This window comes from Limulus polyphemus, unplaced genomic scaffold (assembly GCF_000517525.1).
Source record: "Limulus polyphemus unplaced genomic scaffold, Limulus_polyphemus-2.1.2 Scaffold18, whole genome shotgun sequence".
In the NCBI taxonomy this organism is placed as follows: domain Eukaryota; kingdom Metazoa; phylum Arthropoda; class Merostomata; order Xiphosura; family Limulidae; genus Limulus; species Limulus polyphemus.
Window position 1 is genome coordinate 1,631,995 of NW_013665628.1, and position 12,554 is coordinate 1,644,548.

General features: G+C 33.0%; 1 protein-coding gene across 1 annotated transcript in view; it reads right to left on the reverse strand.

Annotated features, from left to right (window-relative positions):
- The window catches only part of LOC106457757, an 82,005-nt gene extending 69,906 nt beyond the window's left edge, over positions 1–12,099 (reverse strand). Inside the window, exon 1 of the mRNA XM_013917206.2 lies at positions 10,435–12,099. Coding sequence (XP_013772660.2) covers positions 10,435–11,758 — 1,324 coding nt within the window. The 5' untranslated portion in view covers positions 11,759–12,099. The remainder of the gene's footprint in view (positions 1–10,434) is intronic.
- Between the last annotated feature and the right edge of the window lie 455 nt (positions 12,100–12,554).

Sequence of the window (12,554 nt, forward strand, 5' to 3'; positions counted from 1 at the left end):
AACATTGAGGTGTATGTCAGTATTTTATAAAGTTTTCTTAAATAGCATATTAGTATATCTTGAAGTTTTGTTCACAAATGTTTCAGTATGGTTGTTAAATATGTGATTTTACATACATATAATAACTATTTTACATTGGGTTATGATGAAACATGAGTTTTCTATATCAAATAGAGATTTATTAGAAACTAATATTCATGGTATGTGACTTAACCATAAAATACTAAGCTTGACATTTATTTATAAACTAAGAAGTTTTCGTAAATATTATCATAATATATTTTGAAGTTTTGTTTACAAATGTTTCAATATGTGAGTCAAAGATTTTACTTAAAGATAGTATATTAATCTATGATGAGAAATGTGCTTCATATAAGAAAATCACAGAACTCTGATTTGTAACTGATGATTTTTATGCATTTGATAAAGTGTGAATACAAAATAATTCATGTTACGATAACAGTTTCAAAATCCACGTGTTTTGAAATAGTTGAAGAATAGTTAATTGACTTATAACTAAAGGTTCTTTTACGATTATGATTGTCAACTAATTTTCGATATTGTAGTGATTAAACAACTATATACATCAGGTATTAGACGAGCTCTTCATTATTCCTATTTACTGGCTTTCAATAACATAAAACGATAGCTGCAAAGTTTTATGAGTTTTATTTGTATGGTATGATTTAAACTTAAAGTGAATAATGTATAGAAAATGATAAGTTTTTCTGTTTCAAGTATTTTCTATATTAGTAAACTAACTGATTAAAGAAAATATGTGACGACCCTAAGATAGTGGCAGCCTCTTCTTTCTAACCAATGATGACATATTGAGACAATGAGGTCATCATCCTTCGCTTATAGCAGAAGTGTATGGGTGTAATCGCGTGATCATTTTTGACACACGTTCGAGTTAGTTTCAACGTTTTGTGAACTTTTAATAACAAAATCTATGGATAAATGTGAGTCATTCATTTATTATTTTTAGTTGTAGAAAATTAATTACTAGGATTGTAATATAATTAAATCTTATCATATGACTCATATATTTTTAATCTCAACAAAGACAATTGTAAAGTTTGTAACATATACATGTGAAATTGTTTTTTGAAAGGGGATATGCCAACATGGTGATTGGTTTTCCCCAAGATATTTAAGGCAATTAGTATGTTCTGTGTGTAATTGTTATGAGACTGATTGTCAATGTAATAAATCCTGATGGAAATGTTTACACAAACAAAACTTTTGTCATGTCTTTGATTGAAAATAAACTTATCACTGCTGTTAGATAAGTCAAAACTGGCCATTGTCAATAACCTCAACATACAGTATTTGAAATCCTTGTCTAATATATAACAACGTTTAAAAACATGAGATAATTAATATAATAATGAGATCTCACATATTTAAGTAGAATCGATCTTTTTGTTCTGTTCTAAGCCTACTGATACAGTCTGACAATTTACTGTATGTCATGTACATACATAGATAGTGTATTATAATTGACTTTTATTTTAATATAAGTTTTCCAGAAATATATTATAATTGTTACAGGTATAAGTAGAACAGAGCTTCCATTTTATTCTAAGTTGACTGACTTTACTAAGTAACAACAGAAGTATAACAAAGATCATACACTAACTTGTATGAAAACTAATTTAATCTATACATATTTCAGGATATTATGCTGTCAGATAAAAATTTTCTAAATTGTTAGACGGACCATATCGATATTTCTTTATGTTCTTAAATGATTATACCTTGAATAAGTTGAGACTATGTATCTAACTTATCATGTTGTATTTAAACACAAATATGCGAGATCTAAATCGAAACTTAGTATAATGAACATAACAGCTTATTTGCATTGTAAACATCCTGGATTTATAAAATGTGAATGAAAAGGTATGTATTATATTTTATCATAAGAAACTTGAAATAGAATTTCTAGGTTGTTTGTCTGTTTTATATAAACGATCGAAATACTTGTTGTTTTTTCTGGCATGTTTCCTGTCTATTTATGTCTAATAGATTTGTTTTATTTACACCCTCATATGAGTAAACATTTAAATATTCCCTAATGTGTTACACTTTACAAGTCTTGATTTGTATATTGAATGTCGGTTTCAAACTGTAAGTAAAGTGCAATGTGGATTTAGTTTTCAAATGTTTTGTATAATTTATAAAATATAGAAAACTTTGATTACTTGTGTAAAGTAAATATTAATTAGAGTTTATTATTATAAAATGATTATAGTAACGAATGTTTTTTGTTACAAACACTGGATTATCATCAAAAACTTTAATCACTTGGTTTATGGACTAACTATGTAGTATTGTGAAATAATCCTATGGGTTTTTCTTCCCAATCTGGTGTTACACTTTACAAGTCTTTACTTGCATTTTGAAGGTCAGATTGTAAGCTGTAAGTAAAGTGCATGGCGTATTTAGTTTCAAAGATAAAGATTATAAATACGGTCTAATTGAATATATTTAGCGATCTGCAAAAGTGGAAATTAATCTTATGTAGAGTTTATTATTAATTTTGTATAATGATCATATTAACTGATGTTTTATATGTATAATAATATATGACAAACACTGAATTGTATAATTCATGTTACCAAAAACTTTATTCAATTGGATTAAAATTTATTGTCCTTGGACAAGCTAGCCAGTTATTGCCAAATAGACTTGGTCATTCTATTCGTATGGTTTTTCTAATTTTGTATATTTTCTTAACCAAGATGGTCAGTGGCCTTGAATATCAAACACTTCAAGACTGTGACAATCCTCTTTTCCTGGGTTGTTTGAAGTGTAGACGATAATGAATGACGTCAGTATGTCCGTAGTGGGTTTGTGTACTCTATGTGTGTGTGACCACTTGGTGACCTTTGTAATTATTAAAAGTCTGTATACATGTGAAGTAAAGTTAAATAGTATCAATATTTGACAATTCTAATCGGATGATTTTTCTAAACTTCTATATTTCTTAACCAAGACGGTCAGTGTCCTTTAATGAGTCAGTCTTGGTAAATTGTATGATGATTACGTCAATATCTCCAAGGTGCTTTACATTTGATTACATGTTGTTTCAATAACTGTCTATATGTGTGTGGTCTAGTTTGACATCATATATGGTTCGTTAGTTTTATGAACTTATAATAGAAATGACATGTAAAAATGTGTGTGTATGTTTTGTGATAGTGGCCAGTCTGAAATTTATGGTATTTTAATTATTAGTAATCAGTAACTTATTCATTTATTATATTTAGCTGTAGGGCGATTATTGGTTATGTATGATTTGTGAAACAGTAAGTATCCAACAGAACATTGAAAGAAGTTATGTATTCCATACTTTCACAAGGTTTGTGTGCGTTTGGAGGTGATCCATGGATATTTAGAAAATAGATGGATGCAGTAATTCAATCATTTATTATTTTAGTACAGATGTTAAAATATATAAAATAATGATTTTAACATAATTAAATCTAGACGTTGATGACTTGTAGAAGTACTGTCACAGTATATTTGTTAAAATCCTACAAACAGTTGTTAAAATAATAGTAATTGAATATATATATTTATATATATATGAAAGTCTGCCTTTGTAAAACATGAGACAAAAGTAAAAAATATATTGTTGTATAAAGTCCAATTACTAAAATTAAAGTGTTATTGCATAATAAACGTTTTATTTACGATGTAAACTGCTGTATAAAGTCAAATTAGTAAAAGTATAAGTTTTAATTATTGTATCATATTGCCCTTTTTAGGGCGATTTAAGTCTACAGTCAAGTACTGTATGCGTCAGATTGAGTAAGATATAGACCTTTTAGGACAGGAAAATGTAATAATTTAGTACATAAAATCTTTAAACAATAAGTTTTAATTATTGTATGATCCTTTTTAGGATGAATTAATTATAGATGTATTAATGAATGAGTTCTTTTTTTATGATGATATAATTATAAATGTTTTAATGATTAGTGTTAAGCATCCTTTTTACGACGAATTAATTAACTAATGAATTAGTCTTAAGCGTCCTTTTTTATGACGATTTAATTATCCATCAAATTAGTGATTAATTACATTCTTGTTGAGACATGTACTGTATAAGTCATGGCTGCCTAGTTACATGTTCTTTACTTTGTGACGTAATCATCCATTACTGCTGCCTGTCAGGTATCGAAAAGTATAATTTCAGACCTCCATTAGTTAGCTGCGACCTCTGGTGACACTTTGTTGGAATATGACATCATGGCCACCTGTCATGGTGGCCTAGCAACGCGTCCCTAACGACACGTCTTTATCTTTGATGTTTCTCCCCCCCCCCCCGAGGCACTTACTACTGACAACTGTATCTTAAGTTTTCCATTCTTATTTTGTGATAATCAACAAAAAAGTTTATTTTAGGAAAGTTATTTTGTAAAAATAAAAAATGGAAGTATTTTAAATCTAATTTATAAAGCTTGTAGAATTCTTATGGTTTATTATTTACAAGTTTGAATTGTTTATCAATTTTATATCTCATATATAATCAGATTTATTAGTGACTTTTTTTAGAATATTTTCACTGTATATCAATATCATTCATTGAAGCATTAGCCAAAACAAGACAAACATTGTCCACGAAGATTTGTATGTTGTTAAGCACAAAGTTATACAATAGGCTATCTGTGCTGTGTCAAACACGGGAATCGAATCCCGTTTCTTAGCGTTATAAAATTTCAGACTTATTGCTGGAGTCACTGGGGAGGTGAGGGGCGATTCAGGAAGGGCTCAAACTGTAATTAAGAAACTTGAAGTATGTATCAGCTGAACTAAGGACCGTTTGGTGCGTCTTCACCCTCTGTAACACTCTTACTGTAGATGTAGATGAATTTACATTTCTGTGCATTTATCACATCAGAACTACTCGGCAGTTTAATGATAATGATAAACAAACTATAAGCTTATTTACTTGTTTAGTTTCCACGAAAGAGGGCCAAAGATCACTTGGAGGGGTCATCTGTTTTAACCACAAGTAGTGTGTTGTCCGTCTGTCAGTCAGTCAGTTAGTAGACACTAAAATGACGTCACATAAGAGACGCTTAACGATGAATCATACATAAACCGAGCTGCAACAAAGCAGAATGATAGTTTAATCTATATGTTTTGCTGAGAGTATTACTGTCAATGAAGCGTTGGGACTACCTTATTGTTCCAGCATGTCTATATAATTAATTACACATTAAACTACGATTATATTGCTGTTGTTGTTCACTGAATGGGGCACTTTTACTTTACATCGTTCAAAGCTTATGGGTAGGATTTTCCATCTAACACGTTTTTCCAGTTTTATATTTAGTAGTGTAGTACTTACTAGTAAATTGGGTGAAATGTTATTTTCATTATATTTATATTGAAAAGAATCGCGCACAAAAGCCTGTTGCTAGTTTGCTTCGCTACATCGCATTAAAACAAAAGTTTTTTTTTTTTATTAGAAGATCAGTGCAAGTATTTATATAAATCGCACGTCTATAGGCGTCATGATAGAACTAGGTCGTTTTCAGTAGATTTAAACAAAGAAGTTTAGTAATAATCGCAACACGTATGTTTTTACTCAGTTAATTGTTCGTTTCACGTATGGTTTTATATGGGATGCACCTGTTAGCTTGCAACCAGGCAATGATGGATTTGATTTGTGGAACGATTTATTTAAAAACGGTAGTGATATATTTGCCCAAAAGGTTTATTCTCTTTAAGAATTAATATGTAAATATACAATAGAGTGCCAAAGAACAAACAATTTTGAAACACTACTTATTTATTACAATATTATATCATTAAAAAAAAACAATAAAAATACTTGGTTTTTACATCACGTAACAGTAGACACAGTTTAGCACTTAACAGTAGTTTTGTTCGACAAATTTATTTTTGAATTCACAAATATTAGTCCCCCAGTGACACAGCGGTATGCCTGCGGACTTACAATGGTAGAATTCGGGTTTCGATACCCGTGGTGGGCAGAGCATAGATAGCCCATTGTGTAGCTTTGTGCTTAATGACAAACAAATTCAAATATTGCTGCCCTCTGGTGGCTCAATAGCAAGTTTGAGGGCTTATAACGCTAAATATTGAAGTCTCTACATTTGAGGAAAGGTGTACTTGATTGAATTTTGTCAACAATATATCGCACTTCGAATGCAAAAGATAATCTGCATTTCCGAATATTCTTAAAAGGAAAAAATATAGACGGAAAGAAATTGTTAAAACTATCAAAACCGCCGGCGGACTAGTTCGCGTCACGTGATCTAATTAGGAATTTTATCACTTTTTGCCGGACAATTGTCGAATTTTTCTCGACATTTTTTGCTGTTTGCCTAAAATTTCGTCGCAACAAGAAATTATCTATTTATTCCAGAATTCGCAGAAAAACTGGAATTTTGCTGACAAATGGAATATTGCTGGGGTTCGCCACCCCTTTGCTACTTCCCTGGTGGTGGACAGAGTACAAATAGCCTATTGCATGACTTTACGCTTAACAACAAAACAAATAAACAAACCAGATTCGATGACGAGGAACCCACTTTGTGACTAATAATGGTTGGAGACGGCTTGAATGGGTAATGAAGAAAAACTTTAATATAAGTTTAACATAACAGCAAATGTACAACGTTTCAACAAGGTTTTGTCATCATCAGGTTCATTTAAACAAACCAGATGTTCGCAATTCAACGTTTTGTAGTAAATTCGTAAACAGCTACAGATTTATAGTGATATCTTACCTCTCTTTGTACTTCTAATTTTCACAACTTTTATTGATTTTTTTTTGACAAATTCTTAGCTTGGATTCGTTTGGGACAACAATTTTATGAAATTATATGAAAAGTATTCTTCTTGTTTATAATCGACATGTGTTGCAAAGAGGAAATGAAACAATTATCTACTAAGATAGTTAAACTTATTCATGCAGTGAAATGACAAGTCTGAAATCGACTTTTCACTGGTAAATTAGCGGAATTTGAACTTCACGTGCTATTGTTGAAACTTTATCTCTTTTTCCATTCATTCAGTGATCTAAGATATAGCGTTCTGAGGGTGGAGCCGAAACCACCTCTGCTTTCAAAACAACAAACAAACATATGTCAACAAAGAAAATAAGCTATGTCTTGCGTGAGACGAAGTACCGTTATGGCTTTGAACAAAGAAGAGTTAACGGAACGGTCGACTGGACGAGGTCAGGTAAGCCGGGTTCGTTGACCTCACCTTGAAACGGGCGTAGTTTTCTGGTAAGCAAGAAACCAAACCAGGAAAACGGCACTGGACAGCCCTCCACCTGAACGAGATTCACTCGTCATACAACATAGGTGTTCCTGCGAATGCCCGAGTACAAAAAAAAAAAAAAATATGCAGTTGTTTTTCAAAGTTTAAACCATTGGTAGGTTCCGCTCTTCCGATAAAGTAGGCAGTCCGGTTATAAAGAATAAACTATGTATGTATAAGAGAGTGTTATGTGCTACTGTATAAAGCAAGTACATCTAACTCTAGGTCCACAATAGAATAAAAATAGTCGCAAAAAGATGTGAATAAATACATTTTCGAATAGTAAAGGTGTATAGGAAATTGTATCGAATTTATAATATTCCATACCATACGGAATAATGATGTTTTCTTTGCCAATTTGAAATAGATTTTGATTTTCATTAATTACTTTATTTGATACCATTTTGCTTATTATATATTGACATAACATGCTAAACAACTAGCAGTTACGTGAACAAGCTGTTAGAAAGGAAAGAGGACATGCAACAGAATTAAGAGATAAAAAAAATCGCATGGGTACTTTTATTCCGGCCTCCAGTAGTTCAGCGGTAGGTTTGAGGACTTATAACGCTAAAAATCGAGTTTCGATATTCGCGATTTGCACAGCACAGATAACCCATTGTGTAGCTTTAAGATTAACAATAAGCAGTCTTTTGTTCTGATGGTTCCTATTTATTTATCTTTATGATGGGCGCGAACTGTCTGGATACAAAGCCACGTACGAAAATAGAAATTAGAAAGTGGAGCAATACCATAACTTCGATACTATATTGTAGTTTAAAGAATCTAATGACATCATATCAAGAATGTCGTTATCTTGCAATAAACGTATAAAATACCAAGTTACATAATTTGTTCTAGCTTTAAAACTGATTTACATAATTTTAAGCTTGTTTACTTTGTAGGTAAGCACAAAGCTACACAATGGGCTATATGTGCTCTGCCCACCACGGGTATCGAAACCAGGTTTCTAGCTTTGTAAGTCCGCAGATATACCGCTGTGCCACTTGGAGGTGTGTGTGTGTGTGCAGTTTTTAAGCTAATGCAGTACCGATTTTTACTTCAATCTTTTTGTTGTTTCACCTAAGTATCATGAGAACATCTCTTACTTCTAACGTTTGTAAATATATTATCTCACCATATGATGACAATTCTCAATTATGAGACGTCTCTGGATATTTCGGGTACTAATATACTAATGTAACTTGTTTGCCATTAAATATAAAATACTATAAACGGGAATTGAAACCATCGGCCACATGTATTTCTGTTTCTCTATGCACTGTATTTGTACAATGGATTATTCCCTACCCCTGACCTCTATTTACTTAACAGTTCAAATCATGTATGTTACAATACGTATAACCTTATAAGAACGCTCATGGGCCAATAATTATCTTCCTTGCCCACTGATGATAGGACTAGTTTTTGTGCTGTTAGACGTAATTTACCGATTTAGTTGTTCTTCTGCTTCAAGCCTAATTTCGTAGTAAAGTAGAAGCACAGTTGTTATAGTGGATTAACCTGTATCGTACAACAACGTAGCGTAGTCATAATCGCTACAGGAAAAAACGGTCAAACAGAAAACTATATTTAACTCATTATATAGTATAATGTTTCCCCAGGAAAACTGTGTGCTTAAGGTTCAGTAAACCGTGTTTAAACAGGAACACATTGTCATGAAACACGTACATCCGGGTATTCGTTGTATCCCATGACAACATTTTCTCAACCTGGTAAAACAGACTAACGGTTAGTTTGCATCAAAGTTTGATGTTTGGTTTAATCACTTTAAGCATCACGTATGACCTCGATTTCTGGTCATCAACGATCATTGGTTAAAAGAGGTCAAAAACGCTGTGAATATGGTTTGGTTTGCATAATGTTACACTTCTTTATTAAAAATGTAATTTATGCTTTATTTTACCAAATTAATTAATGTCTTTCACACCAATTCACTGTCGACTTATAAAGATGAAGCACTAAATTTAAGATATTTGAACAAAAGAAATAAACAAGGGTTTCGCGCAAGATTGCGCAAGTCAGATTTTTGAATTTTTGGTAATTTTTATAAAACTCCAGACAAAACGGTTATGTTGTGGAAGAGGTAAATAACTCTTTACACTAAAAATGTTGTTAGTAAGAAACCAAAGAGAAGTGTACAAAAACCAAAACAAATTAAATATTTGTACTGCTTATTTTCCACGCATTCTAATATATTTTTTTTATCTAATGATTTGTTTATAATAATATTAATCTATTTTTATGAGAGTTCCCATACAAGTTCTTATATCCATTAGATTTTCAAACAAGTCTTTCTAGAACGTGTTTCTAGCAGACGATTTAAAAAGGAATGTTCCTAGAATCAATTTATTATTAGTATAAGATTGAAATTCATGTGTGAATTTTTTTTCCATTAAAAAAAGATAAAAGTGCTATAAATGTATGTGTAAACGTTTTACTCAGTTGTTCACTTTTTTTACTATGTCATGTACCTAATTAGTTTTATATAACAACGAAGTATGATATATTTTAGAAAGGTTTGAAATATCGTGACTAATTATTACAAACATCATCCCAAAAGTAAGACTCTCGTTTAAAACTTACACCAAATGTCAGATTTCACAAAGTAAAGTCAAGTGCATGTGGCTAGATGGGGGTGATTTCTGTATACTCCTTTGCCAGTTGTTTGTTTGTTTTTGAATTTCGCGCAAAGCTATATGAGGGCTTTCTGCGCTAGCCGTCCTTAATTTAACAGTGAATGACAAGAGAGAAGGCAGCTAGTCATCACCACCCACCGCCAACTCTTGGGCTACTCTTTTATCAACGAATGGTGGGATTGACTGTCACTTATACGGTCACCACGGCTGAACGGATTCGAACCCACGACCATAAGATTGTGAATCAAGCGCCCTAACACCTGGCAATGCCGGGCCTGCCAATTGTTAACTTTTGGTTATGTTAGAAACGAACAGCTATCAGAAAACATTGTACTGACCTATATATCTTACTTAAAATCGTGCAACATACTATACAGTCAAACATTTACCAACCTACAAGTACTTTTTTCTACATATAAAGCAATAAATGTTTTAATGGCTAAGAAAAATCAGGCATACTTACACTTTGGAGTTGAGTGTGTTGTAGCTTCTTTTTTCAACTGGTAACCTGGATCTTTTTTCTGGTCGCTTGTAATGAATTTTATCTCTAGATCTCGACTTCCACATGGTGAGGTAACAATGCGAGTGGACACTTCGCATACCGACTCTTGGAGAGATTCTTTCGTGATTTCATTAAGGTTTTCAAATGAATGGAGAGGAGAAGAAAGAAAGGTGGATTGAGTGATGCAACGTCTACAAGAACATAATGAAGATGGAGGGTATGGGTAAAGTGAAGGCTCGGTCATCGTTAGTGATCCAAAGATACTTTCCAGTCTATGTTCTGATCCTGCCGAATAAACAAGACTGCTAGAAGTACTGTTGCAGGAAGAAATTTTCTTAGTTTTCTTCAACCTATCAGCGTAAGGAAAACAGAGTGGTTGGTACGGCTTTAGTGTTAAGATTACGCCTATATTTTGACCTTTGAATTCGTTTATTTTACGGTCTCGTTTCCTGCGCTTTCTTGGCTTTATAATTCTTGGAAGACTATAATCGGAGGAACCAGAAGAATCGGAAGTAATACTCACATTGTCGCTTTGTTGAAATGCACTGGATTCGTTTAAATCAGGTTCCGATTTCATATCTGATTCCCCGCTGACAGAGTCAGTTTCATCCAATACTGGTGTCGGTCTTAACTCAAACCGAATACTATCAGAACAAGCTTCACCTATTCTAGTCAACGCAGCAGCGTCGTTCTTGATCCAGAGGTGTTGTGGATGGAGGTAGAGTTCACTTCCCACGTATAAGCTTCTTCCCTTCAGTGTTTTTGTTGTTAAGTTCGGGTCTTCTTTGGTTATAATGTCTTCTCTAGAAACAACCAAGGGAGAACCCTGAGTGTGAAGTGCCAGCTTCGACATAGACGACAATTCATTTTCAGTAACCTCTATGTTATACTTAGCTTTACCGTAGTATTTAGGAGGTACACTTCCACCCACTTTAGATTTTTTACTGTATTCATAATCTGAAAAGTTAGGCCAAGTCTGGGATCTGGTGTTATTACTGTACTGTGGTTGTCTTGGGCGTCCCTTGGCCATGCTGATCAGTGGCACGCCAGTCCATGCATAATTCTGAAATTCTGTAAAGTTGCTGGATTTTTGGATCTGAACTCCTCCACAACAATTACAGACTGGTACAATAATGCCACCAGAATTTCTTCGTGTCCGGCAATTGTTTTTGAAGTCTATTTTTTCATTCTTCCGTCCTTTCTTATTTTCTCGAAGATGGTGTGAAATAAGGTTGGTTCCTATATATTGCTGAAGGTCAAGGGATAAAGGTGGTTGAGGACTCATGACTGTTTAACTATTCTCATGCTCTGTACAGACTATTTACGTTGTCTGTCTTTCCTTTAGTATTTATACTGATGAAATATATGTTCAAGAAAATTTAGTTCTAATGTAGTTTTAACCCTTCAACTTTAACGAAAATACCTGCTGTATAAACATAAGCCCTACGAACGTTTGTGCGCATACAAAACCCTACCTCAGTTTGATTCCTATGTTAGCAAGGCATACATACTGCAACATTATAATGGTGTCAGGCGAATGTTAGTAAACACTACAAGTACTTCATTTCCAACACTAGTCGTTGAGAACAGACCTATCGCTACAGTGATCTTAGTTCTTGTGTCACGTGAGGGCCGCCTGTTCAATTTATGCAATACACTTCCTAGTCACCTACTCTCCGTTCCAGGTCTCCGCAAGTGTTCCAGTAGACTGACTAGCATCAGACGTCACGCTACTCTTATGCCCAGGAGGGAAGAAACTAGAGTTAACATTTATTAAAGCTATGCCGTGTAGTACAACGGGTCAAGCAGTGGTTGGTTACCTGTTCTTCCATGTGGTCGATTAGAAGCAATATTGACAGGTCAGCCTTGAGAGCCGATATCATAAAGGAAGTAAACACATGACACTGCTATGACTCAGTTTTTAAAGGCTTACTATTGAAAGATGCAGCGAGATAAAGCAAACTTTTAAGAATATATATATATATATATACCTTACTATAAAAAATAAATATCAGATGATTTATCGAAAATCACAATTGACTTTGAACAGTTGAAAAATAAACAATGAGTAATGAGACACA